General features: G+C 39.8%; 3 protein-coding genes across 3 annotated transcripts; all 3 read left to right on the top strand.

Moving 5' to 3' along the window:
* Window positions 1-3,419: 3,419 nt before the first annotated feature.
* LOC139032620 (olfactory receptor-like protein OLF4) lies at window positions 3,420-4,451 on the top strand. The gene has a single exon (XM_070460137.1). The coding sequence runs from the start codon at window positions 3,483-3,485 to the stop codon at window positions 4,449-4,451; it is 969 nt and encodes a 322-aa protein (XP_070316238.1). The 5' UTR covers window positions 3,420-3,482.
* Window positions 4,452-8,508: 4,057 nt separating this feature from the next.
* On the top strand, window positions 8,509-9,540 carry LOC110142709 (olfactory receptor-like protein OLF4). Its single transcript, XM_070460127.1, has one exon. It carries the CDS (start codon window positions 8,572-8,574, stop codon window positions 9,538-9,540), a length of 969 nt encoding a protein of 322 aa, XP_070316228.1. The 5' UTR covers window positions 8,509-8,571.
* Window positions 9,541-17,612: 8,072 nt separating this feature from the next.
* LOC110142710 (olfactory receptor 7C1-like) lies at window positions 17,613-18,551 on the top strand. Its single transcript, XM_020902029.2, has one exon. The coding sequence runs from the start codon at window positions 17,613-17,615 to the stop codon at window positions 18,549-18,551; it is 939 nt and encodes a 312-aa protein (XP_020757688.2).
* The last annotated feature ends 3,211 nt before the right edge of the window (window positions 18,552-21,762 follow it).

Genomic DNA, 21,762 nt, shown 5'->3' with positions numbered 1-21,762 from the left:
AGAGCACCTGGGACATCTATGTTGCAAACTTCCTCTCAGAGACTCCACCCAGGTGAGTCCAAGAGTCCAGGAAATACTGCAGGAGAAGGTCAAATGGAATGGAGGCAAGAACATTTACCTGAGTTCACCTGAGCCAGTCTGCACTAACTCATAACCAAGATCACTGGGGTTGTTTCTTTACTTGATTAATTGATGTTTTAATTTATAATGCAAAAAGAAATGCAAATATTGAATTCCTGGTGGCACAGTGATAAAGAACCCGCCTTCAATGAGGAGATACGGGTTGGATCCCTGAGTCAGGAGGATTCCCTGGAGAAGGAAATGGCAACCCACTCCAGTATTCTTGCCTTGAGAATCCCATGGACAGAGGAGACTGGCGGGCTACAGTCCATGGGGTTGGAAAGAGTCAGACATGAATGAGCGATTGAGAAGTGCAAGGGTCAGTGCTGGCCATTAAATGATGAACATAAAGGCTCAATTAAAAGAGTGAGTTGGAGGTGTAAAGCTTCCAGTAAAAGTAGAAGCAAAGTCCAAGGATTTTTGCTATTAACTGAAGTAGAGATACTGAGCATTAGCTGTGGAGGGTTGTACAGACATGTAAGGACTTTTATTTTTTAAGATGGAGCCTATGTGACTACAATGAGAGGGATCCAGACAAAGGAATACTGGCAAACATTTCCCTACAAAAGTAGTTCATGAGACATACCTTTCACAGTATCTCCTCTCTCCTAATATTCAAATAAAAGAGCATTTATTATTTAAAAATGGATATGCTAATGAGCTTACTTTGCAATTATTTCATTACCAGTGAGGCTGAACATATTTATATATTAATAAGAAAGTTAGTTGAAAATTGTTCAATGCCTTTGCTTTTGCATCATGAATTTGGCAGGATTCTTGCTTTTGATTGTATTCTTTCAAAGACTAAAATTTTTTTCATCATGGTTGCTCTTTGCCACTTAGTTATTTTATGTATGTATACAAGTTTTGTGCAGAATATCTGGGAGTTTTAAATTTTGTGTGGTAAAATCAACAAGTCAGTTATATTCTGTTCTTTTCATTGCTTTTTAATTTTTTTAACTGAAAGAATAGAGCAGTCACTTACACATTCTTCACTGCTTTCACCAAAAATGAAAATGAATGTTCTTCTGCATTGTCTTGTTGTGGTTGTGTTAGTTGCTCAGTTGAGTCCAACTTTTTGCAATCCCATGGACTGTAACCTGTCAGGTTCCTTTGTCCATGGAATTCTCCAGGCAAGAATACTGGAGTGGGTTGCCATTCCCTTCTCCAGAGGATCTTCCCAACCCAGAGATTGAACCCAGGTCACCTGTAATGCAGACAGATTCTTTACCATCTGAGTCACCACCAGGGAAGGCTTGATGCTAATAAATCATACTTTATACGTATTTCCAACTACTTCTCACATCCCTTATTACTTGCTTTTGTTCTTTGTGGTTAGACATTGCATTTTTATTTCTTGAAGTTGCACCATATTTCTAAAACTTACATCATATTCAGCCACCATTTGGAAAGCATTTCTCTTTACACTTGACTAAAGATCACCTCTATCTTCCATATGCATATTTGAAATCATATGTTTCTATGTAAGTGGAAATTGTAACTTAGATACTGCTTCCTCCCCACATTTTAAAAGACCTTCTGTCGTATTCTTTTATTTCCAAGTCTTTGATAATCTAAAATTGAGTCAGTGACCCAAGCTTATATAATTAAAGCATGTTGCTGTTCAGTGACTAAGTCATGTCTGACTCTTTGTGACCCCATGGACTGCAGAATACCAGGCTTCACTATCACTGTCTCCCAGAATTTGCTCAAATTCAGGTCCATTGAGTTGATGATGCTATCTAACCATCTCATCCTCTGCCATTCCCTTCTCTTTTGTCTTCAGTGCTTCCCAGCTTCATGTCTTTTCCAGTGAGTCATCTCTTTGCATCAGGTGGCCAAGGTATTAGAGCTTCAGCTTCAGCATCAGTCCTTCCAACGAATATTCGTGGTTGATTTCCCTTAGGATTGATGATTTGATCTCCTTGCATTCCAAGGGACTCTCAAGAGTCCTCTCTAGCACCATAATTTGAAAGCATCAATTTTCCAGCACTCAACCTTCTTTATGGACCAAATCTCACATTCGTACATGACTACTAGAAAAACCATAGCTTTGACTGCTTTGTCACAAAATGATGTCTCTGCTTTTTAATATGCTGTCTAGGTTTGCATAGATTTCCTTCCAAGGAGAAGTGCCTTTTCATAAATTTAATTAACTAATTTTAATTAAAGTATAACTCTTGTATATTTTTGACGAAAATATAATGTCTATAGTTTTTCTTCTAGAAGTTGGTTTTGGATTTTCCTTCAATTTTGTTTCATATGGCTGTGGGGTTTTTTATATTGAATTTCACTAAGTGTTGGAGATACATATGTGGATGAGGGACTCCTCGTCACTTGAGGTTTCACCAGCTGCAGGGAAGCATCCTTGTTTCTTAGCATCCTGTGACACCACCTCTCCTTCTCCATCCTGCTGATCTCCCTCACCAGACCGGCTTCCTTTTTTTGAACTTGAACATCTTAAACAAACAGCTTTGTGCTGTGCTGACCTGTGAACTGGCTGTTCCCTTTTCAGGCACACACTTCCCCACAAACGCTCAACTGCTGGCTCTCTATTCAAGAGTCACATTTTTGGCAGGTCTGGCCTGAACATGCATAAAAATTAGCACACACACACCTCCTTCTCTCTCTTCCTTCCACATACTTCCTTTTACTTTATAATACCTGTAGTCATCTAGCATGCTTGTTATAATACCTGTAATCATCTAACATGTGTGTGTGTGTGTGTGTGTGTGTGTGTGTGTGTGCACTTAGTTGCTCAGTTGTGTCTGACTCTTTGTGACCCCATGGACTATAGCCCACCAGGCTCCTCTGTCCATGGCATTTCCCAGGCAAGAATAATGGAGTGGGTTGCCATTCCCTTCTCCAGGATATCTTCCCAACCCAGGGAGTGAACACAGTTCTCCTCCATTGTAGGCAAATTGTCTACCATCTGAGCCACCAGGGAAGACCCCTAAACATGATATACAAGTTTTTCACTTGCTTATGTTCTTTCTCCAATCTGGATTTTAGGACCTTTTGTTTTTTCTGTTCAGTTCAGTCCCTCAGTCGTTTGTTTTTTAGCATGTCACAATCCCTGCATAGACTGTATGGAGAACATTGTTGCAATTCAATTTTCAAGTGCAAGAATTTCTCATTAAAACTGTGAATACATGACATAATGGGGGGAAAGTTAAAAATGGGGCAAGTTTGCTTACTGGAGAAGGCGTGGCAAATTCTCTGAAGGGGATAAGAACCATATGTAACATATTGATTTCTTGATGACCAAATATGAATTGTATTATTTAAACAATGTGAGTAATGCCTATCTGTGTGAAAATTAGTCATGTTATTTTACCCTTCCTTACAGTCACCTCTACCACATGAACCCACGAAATGATACAGAAATTTCAGAATTTCTTCTCCTGGGATTTTCAGAGGAACGAGCACTGCAGCCCCTCATATTTGGGCTTTTCCTCTCCATGTACCTGACCACTGTGCTTGGAAACCTGCTCATCATCCTGGCCGTGTGCTCAGACTCCCATCTCCACACCCCCATGTACTTCTTCCTCTCCAACCTGTCCTTTGTAGACATCTGCTTCACCTCCACCACCGTCCCAAAGATGCTGTGGAACATCCAGACACAGAGCAAAGTTATAACTTATGAAGTCTGCATCACACAGATGTATTTTTTTGTACTCTTTGCAGTGTTAGACAACTTCCTCCTGACCGTGATGGCCTACGACCGCTTTGTGGCCATCTGTCACCCCCTGCACTACACGGTCATCATGAGCCCCCGGCTCTGTGCACTGCTGGTGCTGGTGTCCTGGATCCTGAGTGCCCTGCATTCCTTGTTAGAAAGCTTAATGGTGTTGCGACTGTCCTTCTGTACAAACTTGCATATCCCTCACTTTTTCTGTGAACTCAACCAAATGGTACAACTTGCTTGTTCTGACACCTTTCCCAATAACATGGTGATATGTTTTGCAGCTGTCCTGCTGGGTGTTGGTTCTCTTACTGGTATCCTTTACTCATATTCTAAGATAGTATCCTCCATATATGGAATTTCATCATCTCAGGGGAAGTATAAGGCCCTTTCCACCTGTGCATCTCACCTCTCAGTAGTCTCCTTATTTTATTGTACGAGCTTAAGAGTGTATATGAGCTCTGCTTCTACCCACAGTTCCCATTCAAATGCAAAAGCCTCAGTGATGTACACTGTGGTCACACCCATGCTGAACCCCTTCATCTACAGTCTGAGGAACAAAGACATAAAGAGGGCTCTGAAAATGTTCTTGGGGAGGGCAACTCTAAAAGAACATGTGGTCCTAAGGCTTAAGAAGTGCCCGTGATGAAAGCCTCAGAGCCAGAAATTGCAGTTTATATCAGATATGGAAGGAAGTAAAACATGCCTCATCAGTTCCTTATTGGAGTTTCCATTTCTTTTATCTCAACTTCTCTATACAATTTATGCAACTCATTTTATGAAGCTTTGTGCTCTCTCTTATATTCAAGAATTCTCTTGGAAGGTTGGGACTGACAATATATACTGTTGACACTATGTTTAAAATTGATAGCTAATGAGAACTACTGTGTAACACAGGGAGTTCTACCCAGTGCTCTGTGGTGACCTAATAGGAAGGAAATCCAAAACAAGGGGATATGGGTATACATACAGCTGATTCACTTTACAGTATAGCATAAGTTAACATCGTAAAGCAACTATATTCTAATAAAGTTTTTTTTTAATTTTTCCCTTTGTCATTATTCTATTATTCCAAGGTTATCTTCAACCATGGATCTAAGATATTTGGATTTTCCCATTATCTCAAGGTTGTATGCATGCATGCTAAGTTGCTTCAGTCATGTATGACTCTGTGGGACCCTATGGACTATAGCCCACCAGGTTCCTCTGTCCATGGGATTCTCCAAGCAAGAATACTGGGGTGGGTTGCCATGACCACCTCCAGGGGATCTTCCCAACCCAGGGCTTGAACCCATGTCTCCTGCATTGCAGGTGGATTCTTTTACTGCTAAGCCATGGGAGAAGGCCCCTATGGAAAAAAAAAAAATACTCTTGGCAATCACAGCTACTTACATAAGCTTGTAACAGAAAGAAAAAAAATCTGAGACCACTGTTTTCCTTTTGTGAGTCTCATTACTTTATATATCACTTCCTTAACTGCTCTTTCAAATACTCCATACCTTAGCATACGCCTTATTATAGTTGTTCATGGGTATTTTTCTACTCTTTTGATTTCTGCTGTTATTCAGATTGATGTCCTCCATGTTTACAACTGACACTGGCAAAAACTGATAATAAAATAGATGTCTCCAAGTGGAAGCTACACAGAAAGACAAAAAATGAATAAACAGATTTACATAATATGGCCTTAGAGTTGAACTTGACTTTAAATATGATGAGGAAAATATTAATCAAACATTTATTACTACACAAAAGATAGTTTTGTATATGTGTAAGTGTTTGTCGCTCATTGGTGTCCAACTCTCTGCAACCTCCTAGACAGTAGCCCACCAGGCTCCTCTGTCCATGGGATTCTCCAGGCAAGAATACTGGAGTGGGTTGCCATGCCCTCCTCCAGGGGATCCTCCCAACCCAGGATAGAAACCAAGTCTCCTGCATTGGCAGGCAGAATCTTTATTGCTGGTGTCACATGAGAAGCCCAATACATGTGTCTCTATTTGTATACATTTCTCTTTCAAATAACCATGTTCACACCTACACATATGTACATGCACACAGAATCATTTATAATCCAATTTATTCTATTAAAAGAAACCTTACAAAACTGTTGGAAGGTAAAGAAATTTTTAAAACAAACATTGCCTAGTTAGCATGAAGTCCAAGGAAAGTAGAAATTTAAGCACAAAGATTTAAGGTAGAATGAGTGATCTAATTTAATAATTTTAATTACTTTTTCCATCTTAACACCTCAAAAGTCTTAAAATCAAAACCATATTTACACTCATGCAGTGTGGGGTTCACTGTATCAGTTAATGGAACCAACTATCTCCAAATTGACTCTAATTTTCTTCTATTAAGGTGGGATTTCAATGCAAAATACTACCTGGAGGAACCTAAGTGAATAAATTGAGAGGCTTAATCTCAGTTTTTTGAATGAAATCTTATTTGATAAAAATATATGATTTATATTTTACTGAGGCTTCCCAGGTGTCAGAGTGGTATCCATCTGACAGAGCAAGAGATGCAAGAGAAGTGAGTTCAATCGCTGGGTCGGGAAGATCCCGGAGTAGGAAATGGAAATGCACTCCAGTATTCTTGCCTGGAAAATCCCATGTACACTGAAGCTTGGCAGGCTACAGTCCATGAAGTCCCAAAGAATGGTACACAACTGAACAACTAAGCACGCACGCATGCTGCTGTAACAAATTATCTCATTATAGCTATGTATGTATTTTATACATGTGTGTGTATACACAAAGATAGATAAATAGATAGATAGATGGATGGATAGATCAGTTCAGTTCAGTTGCTCAGTCCTGTCTGATTCTTTGCAATCCCATGGACTGCAGCATGCCAGGCTTCCCTGTCCATCTCCAACTCCCGGAGGTTGCTCAAGCTCATGTTCATTGAGTTGGTGATACCATCCAACCATCTCATCCTCTGTTGTCCCCTTCTCCTCTTGCCTTCAATCTTTTCCAACAGCAGGGGTTTTTCTCATGAGTCAGCTCTTCACATCAGGTGGCCAAAATATAGGAGCTTCAGCTTCAGCGTCAGTCCTTCCAATGAGTATTCAGGATTGATTTCTCTCAGGATTGACTGGTTGGATCTCCTTGCAGACCAAAGAACTCTCAAGAGTCTTTTCCAACACCATAATTCAAAAGCATCAATTCTTCAGTGCTCAGCTTTTTTTATAGTCCAACTCACACATCCCTACATGACTCCTGGAAAAACCATAGTTTTGACTAGACAGACCTTCTTCAGCAAAGTAATGTCTTTGCTTTTTAATATGCTGTCTAGATTAGTCATAACTTTTCTTCCAGTGAGCAAACATCTTTTAATTTCATGGCTACAGTCATCATTCCCAGTATTTTGGAGCCCAAGAAAATAGTCTCTCAGTGTTTCCATTGTTTCCCCATCTATTTGCCCTGAAGTGATGGGATTAGATGCCATGATCTTTGTTTTTTGAATGTTGAGTTTTAAGTCAGCTTTTTCACTCTCCTTTTTCACTTTCATCAAGAAGCTCTTTAGTTCCTCCTTGCTTTCTGCCTTAAGGGTGGTAACATCTGCATATCTGAGGTTATCGACGTGTCTCCCGGCAATCTTGATTCCAGTTTGTGCTGCATCCAGCCCAGTATTTTGCATGATGTACTCTGCATATAAGTTAAATAAGCAGGATGACAGTGTACAGCCTTGATGTACTCCTTTCCCAATCTGGAACCAGTCCATTGTTCCATGTCTGGTTCTAACTGTCACTTCCTGACCTGAATACAGATTTCTCAGGAAGCAGGTAAGATGGTCTGGTATTCCCAGAAACACAGTTCATTGTGATCCACACAATCAAAGACTTTAGTGTAGTCAATGAAGCAGAAGTGGATGTTTTTCTGGAACTCTCTTGCTTTTTTTGATGAGATGTTGGCAATTTGATCTCTGGTTCTTCCGCTGCCTTTTTTGAATCCAGTTTGAACATCAGGAAGTTCTCAGTTCACATACAGTTGAAGCATAGCTTAGAGAACTTTGAGTATTACTTTGCTAGCACGTGAGATGAGTGCAATTGTGCAGTAGTTTGAACATTCTTTGGGATGGAGTGAAAACTGACTTTTTCCAGTCCTGTGGCTATTGCTGAGTTTTCCAAATTTGCTGGCATACTGAGTGCAGCACTTTCTCAGCATCATCTTTTAGGATTTGAACTAGCTCAGCTGGAATTCCATCACCTCCACTAGCTTTGTTCGTAGTGATGCTTCCTAAGGCCCACTTGACTTCACACTCCAGGATGTCTGGCTCTAGGTGAGTGATCACACCAATGTGGTTATCTGGGTCATTTAAGACTTTTTGTATAGTTCTACTGTGTATTCTTGACATCTCTTCTTAATATCTGCTGCTTCTGTTAGGTCCATACCGTTTCTTTTATTGTGATCATCTTTGCATGAAATGTTCCCTTGTTACCTCTAATTTTCTTGAAGAGACCCCTAGTCTTTCCCATTCTATTATTTTCCTCTATTTCTTTTGTTGCAATTCAGTTTTCAAGTGCAAGAATTTCTCATTAAAACTGTGAATACATGACATAATGGGGGAAAAGTTAAAAATGGGGCAAGTTTGCTTACTGGAGAAGGCGTGGCGAATTCTCTGAAGGGGATAAGAACCATATGTAACATATTGATTTCTTGATGACCAAATATGAATTGTATTATTTAAACAATGTGAGTAATGCCTATCTGTGTGAAAATTAGTCATGTTATTTTACCCTTCCTTACAGTCACCTCTACCACATGAACCCACGAAATGATACAGAAATTTCAGAATTTCTTCTCCTGGGATTTTCAGAGGAACGAGCACTGCAGCCCCTCATATTTGGGCTTTTCCTCTCCATGTACCTGACCACTGTGCTTGGAAACCTGCTCATCATCCTGGCCGTGTGCTCAGACTCCCATCTCCACACCCCCATGTACTTCTTCCTCTCCAACCTGTCCTTTGTAGACATCTGCTTCACCTCCACCACCGTCCCAAAGATGCTGTGGAACATCCAGACACAGAGCAAAGTTATAACTTATGAAGTCTGCATCACACAGATGTATTTTTTTGTACTCTTTGCAGTGTTAGACAACTTCCTCCTGACCGTGATGGCCTACGACCGCTTTGTGGCCATCTGTCACCCCCTGCACTACACGGTCATCATGAGCCCCCGGCTCTGTGCACTGCTGGTGCTGGTGTCCTGGATCCTGAGTGCCCTGCATTCCTTGTTAGAAAGCTTAATGGTGTTGCGACTGTCCTTCTGTACAAACTTGCATATCCCTCACTTTTTCTGTGAACTCAACCAAATGGTACAACTTGCTTGTTCTGACACCTTTCCCAATAACATGGTGATATGTTTTGCAGCTGTCCTGCTGGGTGTTGGTTCTCTTACTGGTATCCTTTACTCATATTCTAAGATAGTATCCTCCATATATGGAATTTCATCATCTCAGGGGAAGTATAAGGCCCTTTCCACCTGTGCATCTCACCTCTCAGTAGTCTCCTTATTTTATTGTACGAGCTTAAGAGTGTATATGAGCTCTGCTTCTACCCACAGTTCCCATTCAAATGCAAAAGCCTCAGTGATGTACACTGTGGTCACACCCATGCTGAACCCCTTCATCTACAGTCTGAGGAACAAAGACATAAAGAGGGCTCTGAAAATGTTCTTGGGGAGGGCAACTCTAAAAGAACATGTGGTCCTAAGGCTTAAGAAGTGCCCGTGATGAAAGCCTCAGAGCCAGAAATTGCAGTTTATATCAGATATGGAAGGAAGTAAAACATGCCTCATCAGTTCCTTATTGGAGTTTCCATTTCTTTTATCTCAACTTCTCTATACAATTTATGCAACTCATTTTATGAAGCTTTGTGCTCTCTCTTATATTCAAGAATTCTCTTGGAAGGTTGGGACTGACAATATACACTGTTGACACTATGTTTAAAATAGATAGCTAATGAGAACTACTGTGTAACACAGGGAGTTCTACCCAGTGCTCTGTGGTGACCTAATAGGAAGGAAATCCAAAACAAGGGGATATGGGTATACATACAGCTGATTCACTTTACAGTATAGCATAAGTTAACATTGTAAAGCAACTATATTCTAATAAAGTTTTTTTTTTAATTTTTCCCTTTGTCATTATCCTATTATTCCAAGGTTATCTTCAACCATGGATCTAAGATATTTGGATTTTCCCATTATCTCAAGGTTGTATGCATGCATGCTAAGTTGCTTCAGTCATGTATGACTCTGTGGGACCCTATGGACTATAGCCCACCAGGTTCCTCTGTCCATGGGATTCTCCAAGCAAGAATACTGGGGTGGGTTGCCATGACCACCTCCAGGGGATCTTCCCAACCCAGGGCTTGAACCCATGTCTCCTGCATTGCAGGTGGATTCTTTTACTGCTAAGCCATGGGAGAAGGCCCCTATGGAAAAAAAAAATACTCTTGGCAATCACAGCTACTTACATAAGCTTGTAACAGAAAGAAAAAAAAATCTGAGACCTCTGTTTTCCTTTTGTGAGTCTCATTACTTTATATATCACTTCCTTAACTGCTCTTTCAAATACTCCATACCTTAGCATATGCCTTGTTATAGTTGTTCATGGGTATTTTTCTACTCTTTTGATTTCTGCTGTTATTCAGATTGATGTCCTCCATGTTTACAACTGACACTGGCAAAAACTGATAATAAAATAGATGTCTCCAAGTGGAAGCTACACAGAAAGACAAAAAATGAATAAACAGATTTACATAATATGGCCTTAGAGTTGAACTTGACTTTAAATATGATGAGGAAAATATTAATCAAACATTTATTACTACACAAAAGATAGTTTTGTATATGTGTAAGTGTTTGTCGCTCATTGGTGTCCAACTCTCTGCAACCTCCTAGACAGTAGCCCACCAGGCTCCTCTGTCCATGGGATTCTCCAGGCAAGAATACTGGAGTGGGTTGCCATGCCCTCCTCCAGGGGATCCTCCCAACCCAGGATAGAAACCAAGTCTCCTGCATTGGCAGGCAGAATCTTTATTGCTGGTGTCACATGAGAAGCCCAATACATGTGTCTCTATTTGTATACATTTCTCTTTCAAATAACCATGTTCACACCTACACATATGTACATGCACACAGAATCATTTATAATCCAATTTATTCTATTAAAAGAAACCTTACAAAACTGTTGGAAGGTAAAGAAATTTTTAAAACAAACATTGCCTAGTTAGCATGAAGTCCAAGGAAAGTAGAAATTTAAGCACAAAGATTTAAGGTAGAATGAGTGATCTAATTTAATAATTTTAATTACTTTTTCCATCTTAACACCTCAAAAGTCTTAAAATCAAAACCATATTTACACTCATGCAGTGTGGGGTTCACTGTATCAGTTAATGGAACCAACTATCTCCAAATTGACTCTAATTTTCTTCTATTAAGGTGGGATTTCAATGCAAAATACTACCTGGAGGAACCTAAGTGAATAAATTGAGAGGCTTAATCTCAGTTTTTTGAATGAAATCTTATTTGATAAAAATATATGATTTATATTTTACTGGGGCTTCCCAGGTGTCAGAGTGGTATCCATCTGACAGAGCAAGAGATGCAAGAGAAGTGAGTTCAATCGCTGGGTCGGGAAGATCCCGGAGTAGGAAATGGAAATGCACTCCAGTATTCTTGCCTGGAAAATCCCATGTACACTGAAGCTTGGCAGGCTACAGTCCATGAAGTCCCAAAGAATGGTACACAACTGAACAACTAAGCACGCACGCATGCTGCTGTAACAAATTATCTCATTATAGCTATGTATGTATTTTATACATGTGTGTGTATACACAAAGATAGATAAATAGATAGATAGATGGATGGATAGATCAGTTCAGTTCAGTTGCTCAGTCCTGTCTGATTCTTTGCAATCCCATGGACTGCAGCATGCCAGGCTTCCCTGTCCATCTCCAACTCCCGGAGGTTGCTCAAGCTCATGTTCATTGAGTTGGTGATACCATCCAACCATCTCATCCTCTGTTGTCCCCTTCTCCTCTTGCCTTCAATCTTTTCCAACAGCAGGGGTTTTTCTCATGAGTCAGCTCTTCACATCAGGTGGCCAAAATATAGGAGCTTCAGCTTCAGCGTCAGTCCTTCCAATGAGTATTCAGGATTGATTTCTCTCAGGATTGACTGGTTGGATCTCCTTGCAGACCAAAGAACTCTCAAGAGTCTTTTCCAACACCATAATTCAAAAGCATCAATTCTTCAGTGCTCAGCTTTTTTTATAGTCCAACTCACACATCCCTACATGACTCCTGGAAAAACCATAGTTTTGACTAGACAGACCTTCTTCAGCAAAGTAATGTCTTTGCTTTTTAATATGCTGTCTAGATTAGTCATAACTTTTCTTCCAGTGAGCAAACATCTTTTAATTTCATGGCTACAGTCATCATTCCCAGTATTTTGGAGCCCAAGAAAATAGTCTCTCAGTGTTTCCATTGTTTCCCCATCTATTTGCCCTGAAGTGATGGGATTAGATGCCATGATCTTTGTTTTTTGAATGTTGAGTTTTAAGTCAGCTTTTTCACTCTCCTTTTTCACTTTCATCAAGAAGCTCTTTAGTTCCTCCTTGCTTTCTGCCTTAAGGGTGGTAACATCTGCATATCTGAGGTTATCGACGTGTCTCCCGGCAATCTTGATTCCAGTTTGTGCTGCATCCAGCCCAGTATTTTGCATGATGTACTCTGCATATAAGTTAAATAAGCAGGATGACAGTGTACAGCCTTGATGTACTCCTTTCCCAATCTGGAACCAGTCCATTGTTCCATGTCTGGTTCTAACTGTCACTTCCTGACCTGAATACAGATTTCTCAGGAAGCAGGTAAGATGGTCTGGTATTCCCAGAAACACAGTTCATTGTGATCCACACAATCAAAGACTTTAGTGTAGTCAATGAAGCAGAAGTGGATGTTTTTCTGGAACTCTCTTGCTTTTTTTGATGAGATGTTGGCAATTTGATCTCTGGTTCTTCCGCTGCCTTTTTTGAATCCAGTTTGAACATCAGGAAGTTCTCAGTTCACATACAGTTGAAGCATAGCTTAGAGAACTTTGAGTATTACTTTGCTAGCACGTGAGATGAGTGCAATTGTGCAGTAGTTTGAACATTCTTTGGGATGGAGTGAAAACTGACTTTTTCCAGTCCTGTGGCTATTGCTGAGTTTTCCAAATTTGCTGGCATACTGAGTGCAGCACTTTCTCAGCATCATCTTTTAGGATTTGAACTAGCTCAGCTGGAATTCCATCACCTCCACTAGCTTTGTTCGTAGTGATGCTTCCTAAGGCCCACTTGACTTCACACTCCAGGATGTCTGGCTCTAGGTGAGTGATCACACCAATGTGGTTATCTGGGTCATTTAAGACTTTTTGTATAGTTCTACTGTGTATTCTTGACATCTCTTCTTAATATCTGCTGCTTCTGTTAGGTCCATACCGTTTCTTTTATTGTGATCATCTTTGCATGAAATGTTCCCTTGTTACCTCTAATTTTCTTGAAGAGACCCCTAGTCTTTCCCATTCTATTATTTTCCTCTATTTCTTTTCATTGATGACTTAGGAAGGCTTTCTTATCTCTCCTTGCTATTCTTTGAAACTCTACATTCAGATGGTTATGTCTCTCCTTTCCTCCTTTGCTTTAGCTTCTCTTCTTTTCTCAGCTATTTCTAAGCCCTCCTCAGACATCCATTTTGTCTTTTTACATTTCTTTTTCTGGGGGATGGTTTTGATCACCACTTCCTGTACAATGTTATGAACCTCTGTCCATAGATAGATATAAATAGATATATAATAACTTGAAGTTCTACAGATCCAAAGCTCAAACTGGAATGGGTCTCAATGGACTAAAGTCCACATATTTCAGTACTGGGATCCATCTAGATGCTCCAGAAGAGAATGCATTTCCCTCATAAATGACTTTCTGGTAGCCACCTACATTCCTTGGTTCATGGTCCTTTCTCAATCTTCAAAACCAGCAGCATAGCATATTAAATGTTCTTTGGCCTCAATTTTCTTATTCTCATTCAATATTTAGAGGATCTCGTTATTACATTTCACTAACCTGGATAACCCAGGCTAATCTTTTTATCTTACTATGAAACAAAGTCTTTTTCAGGTGTATGTTATTTGATTGCACTGAAGAAACTTCAGGTAGAAGGATCAGCTACTGAATGTATCACAGCTGTCAAAATAAGTGAAATGCTTTTCTTTCAAAATTACATACAAATAGCAGAAGAGGGGATAAATAAAATGTGGTGTATACACACACACACACAGAGTGGAATACTACTCAGCCATAAAAAGGAATGAAATAGTGCCATTTGCAGAGGCATGGATGGACCTGGAGACTGTCCTATAGAGAGATATAAGTCAGAAAGAGAAAAACAGATAGCATATAATATTGCTGTTATGTGGAATCTAGAAAAATAATATAGATGGATTTATTTGCAAAGCAGAAACAGACACACAACTGACATATAGGGGTACTGGGGAGAGAGAGGGGAGGAAGGAGGATAAATTGGGAGATTGAGACAGATATATATACACTACTATGTATAAAATACATGACGAATGAGAACCTACTGTATAGCATGGGGAACTCTACTCGATGCTCTGTGGGACCTAAATGAGACAGAAATCTAAAAAATAGGGGATATATGTATACACATAGCTGATTCATTTTGTTGTATAGTAGTACTTAACACCACATTGTAAAGTGACTCCAATAAAAATTAATTTTAAAAAAGAATAATAATCAAAATATTTACATATACATCTTACGATCTGGGGTCAATTTGTTCTTGCTGGTCATAATTCAAGAACTAACTAGATTTCAATAGTGATGGGGCTATCTGGTTTTTTAAATTATCCTCTTCTTTTAGAGACACATGCTGAAGTTGCTTAAATATTAATAGGTAAAATGATTATATGTGGGAATTGCTTAAAAATAATCATCTCGTGTGAACAGGAGTCGTGTGGCCAGGTTACAGGTCAGGAACTTGTGAAACCCATTGATGAATTGATGAGTGTTCATTACACTCTTCACTACTCTTCACTTCTGTGTGTGTTTGAATTTTCTATAATAAAAAAGGTTTTAATGGTCCCAGTGGGAGAAGACACTTTCTTCCAACATCTACCCCTGAGGACATAACTGAAATTTTTTTCCATTTTGATTATAGTCCCCATATTCCTGCAGTTATATTGCCCCAAGCTTACAAAAATAAAAAAATTTAATGAGAAGCTTTGAGAATTCAGCTTCTGGAGCACAATACACTTTGCCCCTCACCTTCAGTTCACAAATGTGAGAGAAAAAAGACATTCTGTCTTGCTTCCTAGAAACATCACCCTGGTCTAGAGATCCATGTGTTGTTAGTTGTTCAGTCATGTCCAACTCTTTGTGACCCCATGAACTGTAGCCCATCAGGCTCCTCTGTCCACGGGATTCTCCAGGCAAGAATACTGGAGTGGGTTGCCATTCCCTTCTCCAGGTGCCTGGAGCCAGCTCCCTGATGTTGGAGACACAGCTGCTGGCTACACGATTCACCTTCCTGGGATGAGTCCATCAGATTGGAAATAACAGCACAGAGCATCTTTGGGAAATAGAAGAGAGAAATTTCCCCAGGAGCACTGTCAGGAGTAAGAAAATTGGACAAATCTATATATTAAAAATGATTCTGAAATGTTCAAGTGCTAACCAAGAAGGAATGCTCAAGTTTAATTACAGCCTCTTCTCTCTCCTCATCTCCCTTGCCTTTTGCTCATTCCCACATTATTTCTACAACCCTCTCCTGACTCATCAGGAACCATCTCTCTCCTAGTTTTCTCCTGGGCTACACTGGTCTTCCCCTAACATTTTACCCAGTGCCCAGTCTCCCTCTGCTGAGCTTACTGTAACTTGCACATCAGAGGGGCCACACGCCTCATTAACTCGTACATTTCAGCGAGCATACACAGCCACTTTCAGTTGTCTCTGTGATGTACATGAAAGACAGCACTCTCATCCCATTTGTTTCCAGGGAGATGAGATGAGACCATTCAGGGGAAGAGATTAGCACGATTCCTGTACCTGGTAAGTTTAATAAATATTAATTGCTATTTATATCATTTCTTAAGTGTCTTCAATGAGCCAGACGTTAGTCTGTGTATGTCATATGTGTCAGTCACTCAGTTGTGTCTGTCCCTTTGCAACCCCATGGACTGTAGCCCACCTGTTTCCTCTGTCTATGGAACTCTCCAGGCAAAAATACTAGAGTAAGTAGCCATTCCCTTTTCCAGGGGATCTTCCCAACCCAGGGGTCAAACCTGGGTCTCCCCTGTTGCAGGCAGGCTCTTTACCACCTGAGCCACCAGGGAAGCCTTATTTTTGTACAATTTCAAATAGAATTTTTTTTTCTACTATGCATCTGTTTATTGCTGGAAATGGGAAAGAAAATGATGAATGTTTGTATTTCAATCTAGTTTCACCAGAATGACTTCTTAGTTGTAATAGCTTTCCGATTGACTTTAGGTAGCCAGTTTATCATCTGAAAATGTGATCACTTTACTTTTACCCAAGATGTGACCATATGGTTGCTATTTTATTCTTTGGTCATACTGGTTTGAAATTTCAGAACAGCATTGGGTAGTGGTAGTGACACACATGTTTGTCTTCTGTATGATCTTCATGTAGATTTCTCAAATATTTTCATGTGTGGGTTGATATAAGCTGATGATCAAGGAAACTATTTTCATAGTAATGAAACCTGTTTAGTTTCCTCAGAACTCCTTTCAAGCAGTATCTTTAGCGTTCAATTAGACTATCCAATTTTTTGGATGATTTTTTTCTACTTATTTGCTCTATGGCAATAAATACATTACCAATATGAAATACTGGTTGCTTTCTAGGATAAAATGTTACCTGGGCATAGTATTTGGTTTGCATGACAAATTGCTAAATATTTTTATATTTTATATTTTATATATTTTCTTTGAGCTTTTAAAATAATATGCTAATTAGAGATTAGTCTATGGTTTTTCTTATACCGCTGCTATTGGCTGTTGGCCAAAGCCAAAGGCTGTTGGCTTTCAGTATCATGATTAAAATAGCTCTAGAAAATTCACTAGAACACTTATTTTCATGTGCCTCCAGATAATTTTTATGTATTTCAAACATATTTTGTGAGATTTCAAAATTAGCAATTTTTTTCTGGGAAAAAATTGATAACTCCATACCTTATTTCATGATTGTCCATTATACATTTTAATCAAGTGAGTAGAAGATACCATGTCATTATCATAGTTTATGGAAATTATACACAGATCTATGCCTTTCTAATTAGTATTTAAAGTTAAAAATTTAAATAAAATTAATAATTAATAGTATTGATTGATTATAAATTAATGATTATTAAATAAAATGAATAATAATTTAAATAAAATAATTGTTTTATTATAAAGGTGTTTAATAATAAAGTACAAATTAATTCAAAGGCATCTGATAAGACTGGGTGACAAGGGTCAAGGTATTCAAACAAACGAGATCTTCTTTGGCTGCAAAATTAGTTTTCATGTGAAAGTTTTCTAGCTACTGGTGGCAACACAGGAGAAGAGGATGGCATTAGGAGGCCCCAAAGTGACAGACAAGAGAGAAGAGAACATTAAGCAAAAGCATTGTCTCATCAATATATTGTGTTCAAGCTAAAAGTGACCACATTTCTAAGATGCCTGTTGATCACCGATTTAACCTTGCTTCTGCTTCTCTCTTGGCAGACACTCTTTCACATGCAACCAGGAAACCACTCACAGCTCCCAGTATTTCTCCTCCTGGGACTTTCTGAGAAGCCAGAGATTCAGTCTGTTCTCTTTGGGCTCTTCCTCTCTCTGTACCTGGTCACCATCTTTGGGAACGGGCTCATCATCCTGGCCATCATCACAGACTCCCACCTCCACACCCCCATGTACCTCTTTCTCTCCAACCTGTCATTGTCTGACATCTGTTTCACCTCCATCACCATCCCAAAGATGCTCCTGAACCTCCAGACCCAGAGCAAAGCCATTACCTACACAGGTTGCATCACCCAGATGTATTTTTTCACCGTTTTTGGACTTTTGGACAACTTACTCCTGACCGTGATGGCCTATGGCCGCTTCGTGGCCATCTGCCACCCCCTGCACTACACAGTCATCATGAATGTGCGGCTCTGTGCACAGTTGCTCCTTTTAACCTGGCTCATCAGCGTTCTGGGGGCCCTTCCTGAGGGTTTAACCATGTCCCGGCTCTCTTTCTGCGCCATCGTTGACATCCAGCACTACTTCTGTGAACTGCCTGAGGTCCTCAAGCTTCCCTGCTCTGATGCCTTCATCAATAATGTCGTATTGTATCTTGTGACAGGCGTTATGGGCTTTTATCCTCTCACCGGCATCCTTCTCTCTTATTCTCGAATTGTTTGTTCTGTACTGAGGATCTCAACGACAGGAGGGAAGTATAAAGCGTTTTCCACTTGTGGGTCTCACCTCTCGGTGGTCTCCTTGTTCTACAGAACCTGCCTTGGGGTCTATCTCAGCTCCACATGGACACATGACTCTCAAACAGGGGCGTTTGCCTCCGTCCTGTACACCGTGGTCACCCCCATGCTGAATCCTTTCATCTACAGCCTGAGGAACAGGGACATGAAAAGAGCTCTGAGAAAGCTTCTCTGCAACACGTTGTCTCCCCAGTGACAACAATGACCTGGAGCCTGGACACATGTGATCAAGAGCAATGGAAGAGAACACTTAGGAGTGTGAACTCTTAATTTTTCGGTGCACTTAGTTCTGAAGTTGGAATGGATCTGTTGAGAGAGGCAAGGGTGGAAAAGCAAACTAACTGTCCATCCTCAGGACACTGGGAACAGGTGTAGACTAGAGATGGAGAGGTGTGTGTTTTCAGGAGGACAGGTGGAGTGTATGTGTGTGTTCGATCATGTCTGACTCTTTTTGTGACCCGTGGAGTATAGCTTCTCATCAGATTCTCCAGGCAAGAACACTAGAGTGGGTTGCCATTTCCTCCCCCAGGGGATCTTCCCAACTCAGGGACTGAACTCAAGTCTCTTGAGTCTCCTACATTAGCAGGTGGATTCTTTGCCACTGTGCCACCAGAGAGAGCCCTAAAATTTTCCTGAATTCAAACAGTGATGCCATCTTAGTAGATGGTGATAAGATAAATATATTTTATTGCATTATTTTTATCTTTCTTAGATTTTTTTTCTTTTAAAAAACTTAATTATTTTTAATTGGAGGATACTTGCTTTACAATATTGTGTTGGTTTCTGCTATATATAACATGAATCAGCCATAGGTATAGGTATCTTCCCTCTCTCTTGCACCTCTCTCCCACCGCCCGTCCCTCCCACAACTCTAGGTTGTCACAAAGCATCAGATGTGAGCTTCCTGCATCATACAGTAAATTTCCACTGGCTATTCTAATTTTACATCTGGTAATGTATATGTTTCAATGCTATTCACTCAGTTCATCACACCCTCTCGTTCCCTCAGTGTGTCCACAAGTCTGTGCTATATCTGTGTCTCCATTGCTGCCCTGCAAATAGGTTTATCAGTACCATCTTTCTAGATTCCATATATATGTGTTAATATATGATATTTGTCTTTCTCTTTCTGACTTATTTCACTCTGTATAATAGGCTGTAGGTTTATCCACCTTATTAGACCTGATTCAAATGTGTTCCTTTTTATGGCTGAGTAATATTCCATTGTGTATATGTACCACAACTTCTTTATCAAAAGAATATTCAATCCCCATGTGCTTCAGTTGCTCTATCTGAAATGAACCTATAGCAAGGCATGCCTCAGAAGGGTGACAAGAGATTTAAATGGAATAAAATGGCAAAGCTTCAGCATAAGGAATGCAGGTGGCAAGTCCTAAATAAATTTCAGCTCTCATTACATACAAGAGTAATTTTTGTAATGCTCCAACATTTTGTCCTAATATTATTAAGCCAATTTCTCCCCATGTACACTGCCATCCATTAAGGACTAGGTCATAAAGCTCAGTATACCCCAGGAAGAAAGAGGATGTGTAATGTGGAGCAGAATTTCTCAACCTTGGCATCATTGATATTTGGGTTTGGGTCATTCTTTGCTATAGGGGCTATTATTATACATTGTAGGATGTTTAATCATATCCCTGGATAAGATACATCACCAGCCAAGTTGCAAGGACTAAAAATGTCTTCATATACTCCATAAGGGGCCAAATCATCCTCACTGAGAACCATGGGAAAGTGTCTTCCAAAGGGAAAGAGAACATATGAAAATTTTCCATGTGCAAAATCCCCAAGGGAGTGAGCTAAAGCAGGAGTCCCCAAGCTCCAGGATCTAATGCCTGATGATCTGAGGTGGAGCTGATGTAATAACAATAGAAATAAAGTGCACAATAAATGTAATGTGCTTGAATCATTCCAAAACCATTCCCCCTCCCCCCATCACCCCTTATGTGCATGAATGCTCACTCGTGTCTGACTCTGAGACCATATGAATGATAGCTCATCGGGCTCCTCTGTCCATGGAATTATCCAGGCAAGACTACTGGAGTGTGTTGCCTTTTCCTTCTCCAGCAAAATAGTTTTTACACATGATAAGAATGAACCATAAAAATGCCTGTACAAATAGAAAAGCAGAGTCCCAGATTTGACTCTATTTTGCGTAACAGTCAAAAGAAGGAAAGGAGACTGGATAGACTACAAGAATGATGACAGTGAAAAACTAAAATCCATTATTTAAATAATATGTGAACAAAGAAGACACTTGGAAACATCATTTCTTAAGACTTTTTAAAAATTTATTTATTATTTTTGGTTGCACTGAACTTCCCTGTTGCACTCGGGTTTTCCCTTGTTGTGGCAGGCGGGGACTGCTCCTCGTTTCAGTGCCCAGGCTTCTCACTGCACTGGCTCCTCTTGTCATGGAGCACCGACTCTAGGGCACGCAGGCTCAGTAGCTGTGACTACTGTCATTCAAGAGGAGGATGCCCTAAATATCCTACTGTTTTTATTTTTTTAATTTTAATATTTGATTTGGGTTATAAAAGTTACTCCCTTATATACTGGTGTTCTTTTTTACCTTTTTATGAGGTATAGTTTATTAACAATATTACATAAGTTTCAAGCCCACTAAAAAAATGGGCAGAAAACCTAAATAAACATCTCTCCAAAGAGGACATACAGATGACCACAGACACAGGAAAAGATATCCAACATCACTAGTTATTAGAGAAATGCAAACCAAAACTACAATGAGATATCACCTCATACCTGTCAGAATGGCCATCATCAAAAAAATCCACAGACAGCAAATGCTGGAGAGAGCATGAAGAGGAGGAAACCCTCCTACATTGTTGGTGGGAATGTAAATTGGTACAGTCACTATGGAGAACAGTATGGAGATTCCTTTAAAAATTAAAAATAGAGCTACCACATGACCCTGCAATCCCACTCTTGGGTATATATCCAGAGAAAAATATGATCTGAAAGGATACATGCACCCCAGTGTTTATTGCAGCACTGTCTATAATAGCCAAGACATGCAAGCAACCTAAATGTCCATCAGCAGAGGAATGGATAAAGAAGAAGTGGTACATACATACAGTGAAATATTACTCAGACATTAAAAAGAATGAACTAATGCTGTGTGCAGCAACATGGATGAACCTAGAGACTGTCATACTGAGTGAAGTAAGTCAGACAGAGAAGGAGAAATATTGAATTGCATCTCTTAAATGTGGAATCTAAAATGATACCAATGAATGTACTTACAAAACAGAAAGAGACTCGTGGACTTAGAAAATGAACTTATGGTTGCCAGAGGAAGGGACAGTAAGGGAGTTTGGGAAAGTCATGTACGCACTGCCATAATCAAAACGCAGAACCAACAAGGA

The sequence above is a fragment of the Odocoileus virginianus genome, chromosome 3 (genome assembly GCF_023699985.2).
Source record: "Odocoileus virginianus isolate 20LAN1187 ecotype Illinois chromosome 3, Ovbor_1.2, whole genome shotgun sequence".
Taxonomy (NCBI): Eukaryota; Metazoa; Chordata; class Mammalia; order Artiodactyla; family Cervidae; genus Odocoileus; species Odocoileus virginianus.
This window is presented reverse-complemented; position numbering and strand designations above follow the sequence as displayed.